The sequence below is a fragment of the Emys orbicularis genome, chromosome 1 (assembly GCF_028017835.1).
Source record: "Emys orbicularis isolate rEmyOrb1 chromosome 1, rEmyOrb1.hap1, whole genome shotgun sequence".
NCBI lineage: Eukaryota > Metazoa > Chordata > Testudines > Emydidae > Emys > Emys orbicularis.
In genome coordinates this window covers 18,201,600-18,216,580 of record NC_088683.1, presented here as the reverse complement: position 1 = coordinate 18,216,580, position 14,981 = coordinate 18,201,600, and the positions used below count along the sequence as shown (strand labels likewise).

General features: G+C 41.1%; 1 protein-coding gene across 2 annotated transcripts in view; it reads left to right on the top strand.

Moving 5' to 3' along the window:
* SEPHS1 (selenophosphate synthetase 1) overlaps nucleotides 1-14,758 on the top strand; it is a 30,150-nt gene extending 15,392 nt beyond the window's left edge. For both annotated transcript variants that reach the window (XM_065402574.1, XM_065402567.1), the window contains exons 4-9: nucleotides 1,106-1,213; nucleotides 2,242-2,396; nucleotides 3,322-3,412; nucleotides 6,369-6,468; nucleotides 9,035-9,247; nucleotides 13,455-14,758. In XM_065402574.1, coding sequence (XP_065258646.1) covers nucleotides 1,106-1,213; nucleotides 2,242-2,396; nucleotides 3,322-3,412; nucleotides 6,369-6,468; nucleotides 9,035-9,247; nucleotides 13,455-13,669 — 882 coding nt within the window. In that variant the 3' untranslated portion in view covers nucleotides 13,670-14,758. The remainder of the gene's footprint in view (nucleotides 1-1,105; nucleotides 1,214-2,241; nucleotides 2,397-3,321; nucleotides 3,413-6,368; nucleotides 6,469-9,034; nucleotides 9,248-13,454) is intronic.
* Nucleotides 14,759-14,981: the final 223 nt, after the last annotated feature.

Below are 14,981 nucleotides of genomic sequence, written 5' to 3'. Positions count from 1 at the left end.
CCCCTCACTCCCACATTCCCCTCCCCCTACCCTATTCCATCCCTCTTTCCTCATTTCCCCCAGCCCCCCCCCACCCCCTTACCCAACCCCACTGCAGACACTCAGTGTTGCACAGAAAACAGGAATGCTCCCAGCACACAGAAGGGGAGCACAACTGGCACTAGGACCCAAGAGGCAGCATTCAGTTGCAGTGTCAGCAGAGCTCAGAGACAGCCTCCTTCAGGTGGGCAGCTCTGCATTTGCAGAATTGGGGGAGGGGCAGGGGCAGTGCACGTAACCCCATGTGGTGTGTGCCCCCCCCCATGTCATTTTCTGCAGGGAAGCACAGGAATTGGGGGGGGGGGTTGTTTTCTGCGAGTGAGCAGTCACACAGAATCCCCCCAGAAGTACTTTATTAAAGCCTGTGGAGTTACCCCAGACCTACACCAATGTCATTGAGAACAGAATTTGGCGGCTGTTGTGGGTTTGGTTGGTTGGTTTTGTTTTGACATCCCTTCCTACTGGGCATGTTCTTCATCAGAGAGCTCAGTGTCTTCAGCTCTGTTCCCTCATCAAGAAGTGCTTGCTATCTCCTCTCTGCTCTTAACATTCTGACAAAAACTGTTTTGTAGGCTAAATAGGCCTTCAGTTAAGTCTGCATAACTGCATTATGTCCTGAGTGATATCGCTGCATTCCCATCAGTAGTTTTGCACAGGTATAACTGATGGGAACTTAGTAAACAATTCTGAGATAATGTAAAATAAGGATTGGAATCCAACTCACTGTCTCATAGCTATGCTGGTTCTGGAGGGCTAACAGAAGTAGAAAGCAATATAAACTTACAGGGCTAGATCCTCAGCTGATGTAAATTGGCATATTATAGCTCCATTGACTTCAGTGGAGGTACGGATTAAGCCAGTTCAGAACTGGGCTCGTTGTCATTAAAGAGAGCAGCTCTGATTTAGAGTAGAGGCAGGGAGCAGGTCTGTGGAGTGAGAACATGCCAGTTTTACAACCTCCGAGTATAACCATGTGTTAAAGACTAGGACTGTCCTATTCATGTGAAGTATTATCTGAACATACGGAAATATTGATCTGGATTTTTTTGTCTTTGTTTCTTTGCAGGGACGTATAGCCTGTGCCAATGTCCTAAGTGACCTTTATGCTATGGGGGTCACAGAATGCGACAACATGTTGATGCTCCTTGGGATCAGTAATAAAATGACAGATAGGGTAAGGTCCATGTTGATTACTGTGAAACAAATGAACCCAAATAACTATACCTGCCACAGTGTGTTACCCTAAATGATCATTTAGCTTTGCAGTACACATGTTAATGTTTTTTTCCCTCAAAGTTTTGGGCCTTTTTAAAAAGGGGCTCGGTGGGTGGTCTCATAGGATGCTACACCTAAGAATCAGTCACTTGCATATTGATAGGACTTCTGTGTTTGCTTGCCGACAGGCTGGTCCTGAACAGCTCTTCTCTGGCTGCGCGTTTTCTGCCAGTACTTTAGTTGTCTTCTCCCAAACGGTGTCCCTGTTCCTGCTCAGCCCTGCACAGTAGGAGCCTGAGACAGCTCTTGAATACCATGTTGCTAGGTGTGGTATAAGAACTTGTATAGGTACTCTCTGGGGTCTTTTGTGCCAGCTGATGTAATGCTTCCTTTGAAGCACTACTGATCGGGTGCCAAAGAAAGTGAGGTGGACTTTTGGAAAACACCAGCACCTGTGGCAGATGGCAGAGCAGAAAAAGAGCTGCCCTCTTGGAGGAAGAAATGACCTGGGACCCTGTGGGTTGCTCAGCTGGGTGGGATATTGGGAAACAGAGAATAGAGAGCAATCTCTTTTTCAGGGGCCAAGGGCCAAATTCCACTTTTCCCTATGGCACTAACATCCTGTGGGCTGCCCCAGATTAAACAGCAGGATGTTCTGAATTTGCAGAATTTTCTTCAGTCCATAAGGAGCAGAGACTTGGATCTATGCAATCCTTGGTTCATGTCCCAGCTTTTTTAGCTCCTGTGTGACCTTTTGGGGATGTTCCTTCAACATTTTACAAGGAGCTGTGAAACCATGACAGTACTGTATGGAATGTCAGTTGCTGGAGGCTAACTTTTTTTAGGGCTTGATCCAGCTTCTGCTGAATGAGAATCTTGCCCTGGACTTCAGTGGGAGCTGGATTGAGTTCCTAATGCCCTGATCCAGTTGTGAAATGAGTAGACACTGCTTATATGAAACTCTGACCTCTGTACTTTGATCTGTAGGAAAGGGACAAAGTGATGCCTCTAATTATCCAGGGTTTCAAAGATGCAGCAGAAGAGGCAGGAACATCTGTGACTGGTGGCCAAACAGTGTTAAATCCTTGGATTGTTTTAGGAGGAGTGGCCACTACAGTCTGTCAGCCTAATGAATTTATAATGTAAGTTAAATCACTGAACAAAATCGCATGGTGCCATATCAAAGGATTAAATAAAGGTGTATCTTCCTTTTTAATACCGTATCATGTTCTTTATTTTAATTTCTCCCGATGAATAAAGATGTATTTTCTCAGCATTTGGGTACTCTTGTGATGGATACCTTAGAGATATCTAAGATTGCTGCCAACATCTTTCTTGCACTGGTTTGCTTTTTCAAAAAGAGTGTACAGTATCAGAAATGAAACATTGTGCTCATATATGCTCCTTCAAGAGGCGGATTTAAGTTTTGGAACCTTTAGATCTGAATGATAGTTGGGGATGGATAGCCTGGCTTCTAAAAACTGGTTAGGATGCTGATTTTTTTAAAATGGTATCTGAACTACCATATTAATGATAGTTAAGAATACAAGAAATGTCACACCAATGCTGTGCTTACAGCTTTCAGGCTATCCGTTATCTTGTATCCAACATTAGCCAATGTTGAATGCTATGGAGGAAGGCATCAACCCTTCCCTGTGTGGAGTATTATGCCATAAAAAGGAATTTCCCCTTGGCCACAGCTGGTGATTCAATGTATGCCTTGAATTATGAGGACTGATAACGTCCTTTGTTTCTTCTGTCCTAATGTACCCAACAACTTAATAGAAAAAACGCATGATCTTATGCAACTGCAGGCACTGTCCTTTATATGAAGATCTTATCTCCTTTTAAATATATTCATAAGCTCTCTGCCTCAATAATATCCTGTGACAATGAAATCCACAGGGTAATTATATGGGGGTTTTCTAAGTTGTATATGTCTTCTAAAAATACGAATTTTACGTGCAATGGAATGTATGGTATTGTGAAAATATAATTTCCAACCTAATACTCCTATTCAAGTGTAAATTTCACTTTGTAATTAATATAGGAACACTTTGTTTGCAGGCCAGACAATGCAGTGCCAGGAGATGTGCTTGTGTTGACTAAACCCTTGGGAACGCAAGTGGCTGTAGCTGTCCACCAATGGCTAGATATTGTGAGTAAACTGCTTAGAATGGGGTGAAGTGTCTGTGATATAGCGTGAAGGGCCACAACATTTTGAAATGGGAATGCTCACTAGTTTAAGTAGTATTTAAGAGGATTGCTGTCTTATCCCTCTCCCCACACCCTGTGTCTGCCTTTTGTGTTTAGATTACAAATTCTTCCAGGCAGGGGTTTTCTGCTACTCTTTGTTTGTACAATGCCTAGCACAATGGGGTCCATTTTTTGGTGGTCCTTAGGCACTACTGTACTAAACAAGATTAATAACAAAAAAAATGGATCTAGATGCCTGTCGATGAACAAAGCAATGACTTGACATCCTGGGTGAAATACTGGCCCCATTGACTTCAGTAGGGCCAGGATTTCACCCAATGTTCATGGACTTTCTGTATATGGGTACATGGAAATATCTCAACAGTCCATATATTACACTTTGAGTTTAAGAAAATATCTATAGTTGCACTATGTACATGGAAATATTTCCATGTGTTACTTAAGGCAAACATGTAGCTACTGAGCTGAAAAGTGATTGTAAAATTGGCATCTGTTTGTGTTTTGGCTCTCACTGTATGTCTTCAGAATTACCACTGCTTAGTTTGCATTTTAAAAAGATGCGTTTTTACTGTTATGGGGACTGCAGAGCCAATAGGCTGTCAGAAGAGTGAGACAATAGCTAATTTGCCTGGGGTGTCAGCCACTAAATTGCCAGATGAATTCTAATTCCAGAATCTCTGTTGTTAGCAAAAGTGGGGTGGGAAACTAGCTTGATTTTTTCCCCCTATGGAGCCTAGGTTGAGTCTGAAGAATGGGCAGCTAGAACAAACACTTATTTTCTCTTTAAATTTGTAAAAGAAGATCTAAGGTCTGATTTTGCAATCTGCGTAGCTTCAGAGTCCCACCCATGCCAATCAGATCTCAGGATGGCGGGCCTGAGAGAAAATACCTAATGTGAAAGTCATTGGTGGGAAATAAATATGAAACAGCAAGATGACCTTTTTATGGTCTCTTTTCTGACCAAAATCTCACTTATTGACATGTTTCACTGACATACAGACTCACAAATGAAGGCTATTCTGAAGTGCCACATATTTCAAGTACTTCTAATTTTCCTTGACTGTTAACCAAAGCACTTTCTGGTGTGAAAAACAGAGGCAGAAAGGAAATCGATGTATATCTTTAATTGTGAGCAAAAGAAAAATTCTGTTGAGGTTGCACCACCTTTTTTGTTCTTTTTTTAAAAAAGAAGAGAAAACAGAGATTACCCATCATATTTATCTATATATAAAGCTTCTAAAGGGGTATTACTTTATATTATATAAATAGATTCTTTGTACCAGAAAATGCTTTGAAGAGAGACCGCATGGTACAGCAACTCTTGTACAGGGAAGAAAGGAAAGCTTGAATATGGAGATTGATTACAGAGTAAAAAGTGAGCTAAAACATTAAATGTGGTAAAGCAGTAATGAAAGGTTCTTGCAGAGTATAGCTATAGGGATAATGAAGTGGAAGGATGCTGTATTAGGAAATATGAGTGGGCTTTGTGTCATTCATAGGCAAAAATGAAAAGGAAGATTTTAGAGTGAGAGTTGAAGATAGGAAATGATGCAGGGAAGCTCTGCAGCCCACATCTGCCTCCTTCAGGTGTGTAGTCGCAGGGAGTGGAGCAAAGATTGAAGAGCATGGAGTGGGATTGCTCTGACTTGCAGATATCTAAGATGGGTCAGTACTTGATTGGGAGAACTTACAAATGAAACTGTGTGCTACAGGAAGGGGTGATGATGATGATATTGGTAGGTGGAATTCTTTTGAGTCATTACCAAACCAGTGCTCCAGCCTACTGGTAGAGGTAACTGTGCTACTGAAAGTACTCTCCTTCAGATATTGGTTAATACCAATGTCCACTAGTGGTTATTAATGATTGTATAGATCTTCTTATAAGAGTGTTAATCGCAGTGTCCTGACCAGATTCCAGCTTGGATAATTATATTTTCATCTATTCCAATTCTCTCCCTTGGTTTTTCATTGCATACACTTTTCACTTCCAATCTTAAGCCTGTTTTGTAGTGTTGCTCTGAACTGTTTGAAACAAATCAACTGTTAATCTAGATGTAGCATTATTTCCAGTAATGAATTAAGTTATCTCTGTTTATTGAGTATCCATTCATGAAGTGTTTTGGGATTGTTTGGGATGAAAGGCACCATATAAATACAAGTTGTTGTTAGCACATGATGTTAGAAAGGGATGGAATGTGGAGTAAATCTATGAAAACGTTTGGGGAAAAAAGAAGGTAACTTTAAAATGGAGGTGAACCTTACAGGATTATATGATCCCAGCTTGCTTAATGAGAGCATGCTCTCCCCTACAGTGCTCAGAACTGAGGGAACAATGAAAGATCATTTGAAACTCTTGCTGCCAGTCCTGAGGGTTGAACTCTTGGGTACTGGTGGCCCAGGCTTCCTGGTGGAGAGTTCCCAGCTGTGGAATTATTCCCTTTCTTTGTCCAAAAGTGCCTTGGTTTGCTAGATGTTGGGGCATGTTGTAAGGTGCATCTCTTTTAATCCTGCATGAGTTCTATCCGAGGGAGGTATTTAGAGGATAGATTACCCTACTGCATCTACCCACAGAGGGCAGTGTAAAATGTGTACAGCACTTAAATGTTGTATCTAATAAATCTTTAAATACAATGCCCTATGAACTGCAATATCTAGGCACAACAGGGTGATCAAATATAAATGGAGAAACTTGTTTTATATTTCTGCAAATGTAAAGACATATTAGTAAAATATCATTGACTTTAAAATGTTAGCCCTTTAAAAATTAAACTAAACATTCAAGAAGTGGAAGTACATCTTGGATTAAAGTTGCATACATCTGAATGCATTTTAAAACACATATCCACAAAACTAAGAAAATAAACTAAATAAATCATGTCTCTCCTCCCACCAAATAGCCAGAAAAATGGAATAAAATAAAGCTAGTGGTAACTCAAGAAGATGTGGAGTTAGCATACCAGGAGGCAATGATGAACATGGCAAGGCTCAACAGAACAGGTATGAAGAATAAGAATGCCCTAGAGGTCTGGGTTTTTTTGGTTTGGGGTTTGCTTTCCACATTTAATTTCAGCTGTCTGCTGTGGGGAAATAAGCTACATCAGCTCAGCCTCTCATCTTTAATCTGTTCAATGTCCATGAAGCAAGATTAAAAAGACCCCTGTTAATTATATAGCAAAGGCACAAATGGTTCTTGAGATGAATGTTTTCCGGGTGAGTGAAGGAAATAACATGTGAGTTAGAGCAGCGGTTCTCAATTGGGGTTCTGTGGTCCCGTGAGGGGCTGTGAGCTGTTTCAGAGGGTCCATGGGGCCCATGGCTGAAGCCTGGAGCCCCAAGCTCCAGCACTTCCCACAGGACTAAAGCCCAGAGGTGCCAGGCTGAATCCTGGAGCCCTGGTGACCCCCTCAGGGCTGAAGCCCCAAGCCCCTGGGCGAAGTTGGGGGAGCATGGGGGGTGTTGCTCCCCCAAACTGCAGTGCCTTATGCAGAGTGGGGCAGTCCTGGGGTCAACTCCACCCCCCCACACCTCCTCCTGTCCCCCAGCACCCCTAAGGCCCCACCCCCTGGCCAGAGTGGAGGCTGGAAGCTGGAGCTGAGCAATGCAGGGCAGCTGGTGCCATGGAGTGGGCAGCTGCGGCGTTCCCCCATCTCCTGCTGCTGGTGTCTGGGATTGTAGCTGCTCCTCCGCTCCCAGCCCCATTTGACTGCTCACGCAGCCAGTAAGCAGGGGTACCTGGCTCCGGGGCTGGCAGAGCTCTCGGGGAGCAGCAAATGCAGGGGGGCCCCTCCTGGCACACAGCCCCTAACTACCCCTCTCCCTGCACCCTCAGCTACCCCCTTGCCCGCATACAGCCCCTAGCTACCAACAACCCTCATTGCACACAGCCCCTAGCTACCCCCTGCCTGCACCCTGAGCTGTTTTCAAACTTTTTGAGCTAGCATTCCCCCCCTCCAAGTCCCCGAGTTTATAAATTTTGGTTGTGTCCGGTCCCCCCACCCCCCCACCCCCAGCCCAGACAGGCTGGGTGGCCTGCTGAGGTGAGTCAGGGGGTGGAGGTGGCACTCTCTTCCCTGGGCCCTGCCAGGCACAGCTGGTCCAAGCCCCACCAGGCCTTGCTCCTGCAATATGGAAGTCAAATTATGCTTCTACCCAAGGCGCCCTCCGTCTGTCTCTTCCTCCCCCTTCTTCCCCCCCCCCCCCCCCCGGCTGGGCCCTGGAATTTTTTATAGAATATTGGGGGGGCCTCAGAAAGAAAAAGATTGAGAACCCCTGAGTTAGAGAATATTTTAAAGGGAAATTGGGGTCTGTGCTGCTGCTGCTTCCTCCCCCCCCCCCCCCCCCCATGATGCCTAATGAAGCTCTGAAAGTAGGGGCGGTCAAAACTTTAAATTTAATTTTCACAAAAACTTTTCAAATAAATGATATTTTTCATTTATTTTTAATTCAAAATTTTGTTTCGGGATCTTTCCCTCGTGCCAACCCCCCCCTCCCCATTCTCATTTTCTTGCTTCCCCGTCCCCTCCCTTTTTCCTGCTGGAAAAAGTGGTGTGTCAATTCTTTCCTTTAGTGTTTAGGGCTTTTTTTTTTTTTTTTTTGCTTTTTACCATAGAAATAGCAAGCAGCATGTCCCTATTTTTTGTTGGACATCTTTTTGGAGGGGGATAGAACTGAATATGGGAATTTTTAAGCTTTAATTGAGGGTGCTGGGATGCTTAAAAATCTCTTCTCCTCTCACTTTCTCAGATTTTACTTCCCTGGTATTTGCCCTCCCATTCCAAGAAAAAATAGACTAGATGACCTGGATTTCTAATGTAAAAAACCCCTCTCAAATCTTGTTCATACATCAGAAAATGCTTAAAAAGGGCAAAACATTTTTCTCGCTCCCCTTTGTAGGTCACCTTCAACAGCATTTAAATGCTCTTAACTAAAGCTATTGTCCTGCACGTGGAAGTTCCTTTCTACCGGCCAGGAGCTTTGCAATTACAAATGCCCAAGGATTCCGTGAATGCCTAGGTGGGGAGGCTGGAACATTATGGAGTTGGCTCTGCTTGTCTGTCTCTACTGCCTGACCTGTACATGCTCTCTTCTCTAAGCCCTCGGAATGCAAAGTGCAGGTCTCATGTTAAAAGTTCTGAAGTAAATTTTGAAACCAACAAACCAATTCAATCTGAATCTCAACTTTACAGCTAATGGGCCAAGCCAAAACCCGGGGCACTCAACACCTTCATCCCCAAGCGTTGGGTAAACTTGGATCTGGCACCATTAGCATGTTTTATTTAACATGCTCATAAATATAATTTAATTAAAAATTATATTTTGCTGTATTTAATTACACTGAAAAAAACACTGTCAAATCAAGTGTTTAAAGGGAATCTGCTCAGTACCTGTGAATTTCTGTTGTCCCTATGTTTTAACTGACTTTTCCACTGAAAGATTTGAAGCTTGATGGTTTTTGTTAGAGCAGGGAGGTTAGATATTTATTTTAAAGGTCTGTAACACCATTTTAATTGTCTCTGTCATACTCTATAAATGTTACTTTCCCTGTTTATTTTTTCTTGTCAAGCTGCTGGACTCATGCACACTTTCAATGCACACGCAGCTACAGATATCACAGGATTTGGAATCCTGGGGCATGCACAGAACCTAGCCAAACAACAACGAAATGAGGTGTCCTTCGTTATCCATAACCTTCCTGTCCTAGCCAAGATGGCTGCAGTTAGCAAAGCATGTGGCAATATGTTTGGCCTCATGCATGGGACCTGTCCTGAGACGTCAGGTGAGTGACTTATTTTTTCCCTTCAGAATTTCACATTATTCCAAAGGTGTAGCTACAAACACCATGTGTTGAGTTCTAAATGGTGTTACCGGGCTAGTAAGAGTGTTAGCCATACAGTTGCTCACAATTAACTTTTTCAGCCTGTGAACAAACCACCAAGCTATTTTGAATGTGCCTCTCTCCTCCCTTATGAAATACTGTATTTTAAAAACCTCTTGTGGGGAATATCTGAAACATTTAGCATTTACAATTAGTGATGGTTCTGAATTTCTTTAAATCCTTATTTCTTATTACAGATCAGTGAATATTTGAATATGTACATAGCTAGCACTGCATTTTCTCAAAAGTAACACTGCCTGCAATGCTACTGCCAATCAAATATGTATTTTGTATTTTTCTTTTATAAATCTGTATGAATTTTAGTACTGGATTGCCAACCCCAGAGACTGAAGCCGTCACTCTATCTAGCACAAGCATCAACTATGCAGGTTTATTCCCCCACTGTCCTGTGAATGTGTCGCAAACCTGACCTGGAGATACTATTGCTAGTATTGAGAAAGGAATTCAGTCTCTAAGATCCATTCAATACTTAGTCTCTCTAGAGACTGTCAAGTAAGATGCGGATTGTAGTGATGATTTTGTCATATTTGCATTCGTCTATTAGAAATTAGGCTGATAAAACCAAATTCATTTCACATAAGCCTCTAAACAGCCATCAGGTGGCAACAACTGTTGGTCACTACCTCCTAGAGGTGCATTTGAACTGGAGACCAGGAGGTAAACAGCTCTGTATCTTGTTAATTCCCTGGCCATACAGCCTCTCAGAATAAGAGCTCTGTTCTTCTCCTTGAAGTTTCTCTCGCTACCTCATTTTTCCTCTTGGTCTCCCCTTGTTTCTTTACTCTCTCTCTTTACTTTTTGTCACCTCTCCTCTTCACCCTCTGCATCTCTTGTCTCTCCTCTCTCCAAAAGTATTATTCAAGTTCTCTGCAGAAAGAGGGCCCCTGAAAGCAAAACATAGTCTGAAAATCTGGAAAGAGGTATCGCAATGAGAGCTATAAACTTTCCCCTAGTGAATATGCAACTTACTGTCATATGTTCAATTGTTCTTTAGCCATAGGTGTTTAAAGAGAAGCTCTGTCCTGGGGAGACTTTGTGGCTCAGATGCTTAGGATATGGAATATGATCCCTTTCAAGAGTTCAAATCCAGACCCAGTCAGTACAGATGAAAAATATTATGTGGTGGCTGTCTGGGGACTTACATGAATGTGTTTGCTAGTCTGAGTCCCATTCTTGGTGGACAGATATCTGCATAACAAACACCACCTCAGATGGGACTAATTGCCACCTTAGTTAGCAGTTGCAGAGAGGCCAAACACTGCCTGGGAATGGAGACTGAACTGAACTACCTTACTCTTTGAGGCTCTTCCCTCATGAGTGAGAGGCTGTGGTATAGCACTGTGCAGAAACTTGCACTGGTATATCCTGGCCCTTGCGCTATCCCTGCTCTGTGAATAGAGCACTTCAGTCTCGGGGCTGTCCATCCCACACCTGGGGCCAGCACTGTCTTTTCCTAGAAAAGATGAAACTCTGGGAAACAAATTAGATGATTCATAAGGAAGGTGTGTCTCTCAAACTCTGTTGTGAATTCCTTTCAATTGGCTTCTCCACAATTATTTACATTCAGTGTAGATGTGGATGGATGTTGCTTGAATACCTCATGCCAGTTTTACAGGTATTTATGGACTTGGATTTGACAGGTGTTACAGAACATGTGAGTTGGACTTTATGGATATTTATAGCATTTCCTGTATTTACTTGCAGGATAATTGGAGCAGTTACCCATTGTTTTCTTAAATTTCCTGAAATATTACATCTGTAGCTTCATATTTTGCAAACAGATTTTTGTAGCAGAGTACAGCAAATGACGGAAAGCACTCGTAACCATTGTTTCTTGAGTATGCACCAATACCAGTGTTAGGGTGACAAAACTTTAATAACCAATAGTAGACTCTACATTAGGAGTTGGTGATGTATACATGGGGGGGGGGTGTTCAGATGAGAACTGTTTTCAGTGGAAACTTGCAATTAGCCTCAACTTATAACATCTCTCTTTCTAAAGATCATAAGGCAGTTTTATCATTGGCATATTATAGCAGGATAGGCAACTAACAGGAGGGGCTGAGGGGGAAAATTTATAAGTGCAGGTTACTTCCTTGCACCTTTATTAATCATTTGTCCTGCTATACTTCCCACCACTCCTCCCTTTTGTCCAATTGGTATGCAAGTTGTTCACTGAATGCCAAATGCAAGTTATGTTGTTTTATTATTTAAACTTATTCTCTGACCCATTTGCATCACCAATGAAGTCACTGTTGAATTTGAACCAGAGACTTCCATGGGAATAGCACTTGCTTCCCCAGGGGTTAATTTGGCCCATTATGTTTGGAGTAGTTTACACATCATGGTGTTTTTTGCCTTTCTGCTTTTGTTGCTTTTGATTAAAGATAGGCACAGGGGAGTGAATATCTTCAAATGCCTGGGAGATGTAGGTGTTTTCATGTGTAGCAGACATAGTGAGTCCACACATAGCACCTAGAAATAATGTTTATATATATTATTTTTAATTACCATTACTGTTGAAAAGCTGCTTCTTCTGCAGCCTTAAATTAAAAATAGTTTCTGTTTCATGTAATTTCTTTCCCTTCTTGCCTATATGGGAAGAGCATGTTGTACATGAAGATACTCAGTATGCACACAAAAAATCTAAAGTCCATGGCATGCTAGTAGCCTGCAGCTATACCCCTATAAGCTGTGATCCATAAGATTTTACAAGCTGAGTAGGATTGGCACACTTTTACAAGAGCTCAAAGAAATTCCTGTGTACTGCTGGGATTTTTGTGGATGATTCATTAGATGGTGCTCTTCTCCCAGAGTCTCTTCTAAATCAGTGACCTGCTATGATGATAGTGGGCACTGTGCTGCTGGATGTGCCATCTTAAATTAGATGTAAGACCCAAAGTCTTTACTATTTCTGGTCACTTAAGATACTGTGGCACTTTTCATAAGAGTAGGAGTGTCCTGGCTAAATTCTTCAGGGACTATCCATTTTCTGTACCAGAGGGTTGTGTGAGATTGCTATGTATTGAATGCGGTAGTTGTTTTAACATATCAATTCCTATATGTCTCTTTCCTACCATCAGGTGCTGTGAGGTTTGATTAGTAAAATCAACTTATTTACAGATCTTTTTATGGCACTTATTGCCGTAGTATCTGATCATTTCACATACACTATTAGATTTGTCTTCACAACAGCACTATGAGGTGGGAAGTATTTTCAGCTTTTTACACATAAGAAACAGGTGCAGAGAGATTAATTACCCTGCCCAAGGTCCCACAGGAAGAACCCAGATCTCCAAAAATCCATTCCAGTACCTTTCAATGCCCTGAAAAAGGATGGTCTTGCAAGTAATAGTTGGAAGAAAGGGGTTGAAGAAGTACCACAGTATTCCTATTTTTCCTAAGTGAATGTAAAATATGCTGTTTTCATTAGCAAACAATATTATTTTCAATCAATAATGAGCATGTGGGAGAGGCTTTTGTGGAGAAGACTGTATATTTGAAAACGCTATTCATATAAGCAGCCCTACTAAAATCAGAGAGACTAACTGAGCAAGACTTGTAGGGTCAGACCTAGACATAACTTTGGGTCACATTCTGACACCTTTACTCACCTTGAACAGCACCTTACTCTGTGAGAGGTTCCAGTGAACTCAGTGTAACTATTTGAGGATTAAGGTGCTATGCACATGGGAGTCAGGGTATCAGAATAGGGCCCTTTATTCATCATAATGATTATATGTGAATTTTTAGTAGGGGTGAGTTGCAATATTTGTTATAGTTTTGCAATGCCTTTGTTGTGTTTCAGTATATCTTTTGTTGTCCTTAGCATGTTGCTTTTTCACTAACTTTTGCAGTGCTTATTTGGTTACACATTATTTGTTAAATTTATGGTTATAGTAAGTTTGATGTTTCACAGTGACAGCAGAAAGGCCTCCACCAAATCATCTTCTGCTGTCCTTATTCTGTCAGAGAACCTATGAAGCCAAGAAGAGTTTGCCTGAATAGGGGCTGCAGGGTCAGGTTCTAAACGTTTTGATGTTGAAATGCAACCAAAAGTTAATGTGCTGATCCTTTTTCTTTGCAGGAGGTCTCCTTATCTGTTTACCACGTGAACAGGCAGCACGTTTCTGCGCCGAGATCAAATCTCCGAAATACGGCGAGGGTCACCAAGCATGGATTATTGGGATTGTAGAGAAGGGCAATCGTACTGCCAGAATAATAGATAAACCACGAATCATTGAAGTTGCACCACAAGTGGCCACTCAAAATGTGAACCCGACACCTGGTGCCACTTCTTAATCTAGATAAAATAGCTATTTGTTTTGTTTTTAAATAGATCTATTCCTTTATCATCCTACAATTTAAAGAACTGTAAAAAGAAAAAAAAACCTTCATTGTGTCTGCACATCTGATGGCCTTAGGTCAGTTTGAGTGGATACAATTAATAAAATAAAATCCATTGCCTTTTTTTCCTGTTACATTAACTGAAGATGCACCTAATCTTGAGGCAGCTTCTGAGTTGAGAATTATATTGTTATCCAATACTGTTGATTCATTTTGAATCTTTAGACACTTATCTCTTGCCGCATAGGCTCTTTTTAAAGGTGCTTTCACGTAGCACAGACATTACCAGTAGTAGTGTCAAATAGCAGTGTGTGTCCTTTCATTATATGTATATTTATCATTGTCTAATTTTGGATGCCTTGAATGATATTCTGGAAAGGCAGTAAATTGATAGGTGACACAGTGGGTATACTCAAGTAGTAAGAGGGTTGCATGATTACATTCAATCTTTGATTTGTAAAGTTTAGTTTTACTCGACAGCATCTACAACCCTGGACATTGCTTGGTAGCACACTCTGTTAAACAAGCAAGTGCTAACTTTGCATGGAAAGCACTTCATAGTTGAAGGAGAAATTTTAATTTCATTATTTGTAGACCTGACAATATTTACTGTATTATCAATAATTGTTTTCTTTATTGATAGTAAGGAAAAAATAATAATTGCTCAGTTTTGCAACGTGATTGGATGTGCTATAGTGCAACAAAGGAATTGCAGACCAAAAGGAGTTTTCTGTATAATATTCATTTACAATTCACTATATAATTAACTACACAAATAATTTTTAAATATAATCACTTTAAAAACAAACCTCTGTTTTGTGGATGGTAGTGTTTAATACATTTTACATTTTGTATAGTGATTACAAGCCTTTTTTTGTTTCTTTAAAATCAGCAGCTGTTTAGTATATTTTTAGTATTTTTGTTCTTTGCTCAAATACCTTTTGTGAACGCTTCTGTGATCTGTTTAAAATCTACATTGCCAACTTTGCAGCTTGAACTTAAGCTTGTTATTCAAATAAATATTTAATTTTTTTTATTGCTCTTGTATAAGCGCATGACGTTTTTTGATTTGTACTTAAATTACAGGGATGGAAAATATCCTACTTGCATTTTTTTAAAAGTGGAATTATTAAAACTTGTTCTTGCCCTAATAGGTAGGTTGTGATAGTTGTTCCATCCAGCTTGACATCTCTTGTGATATCAAAGTAGTGGGATGAGTTGATTATCTAAAAGTGTCTAATTCTTTTTATTAAGAAGCATAAACTCT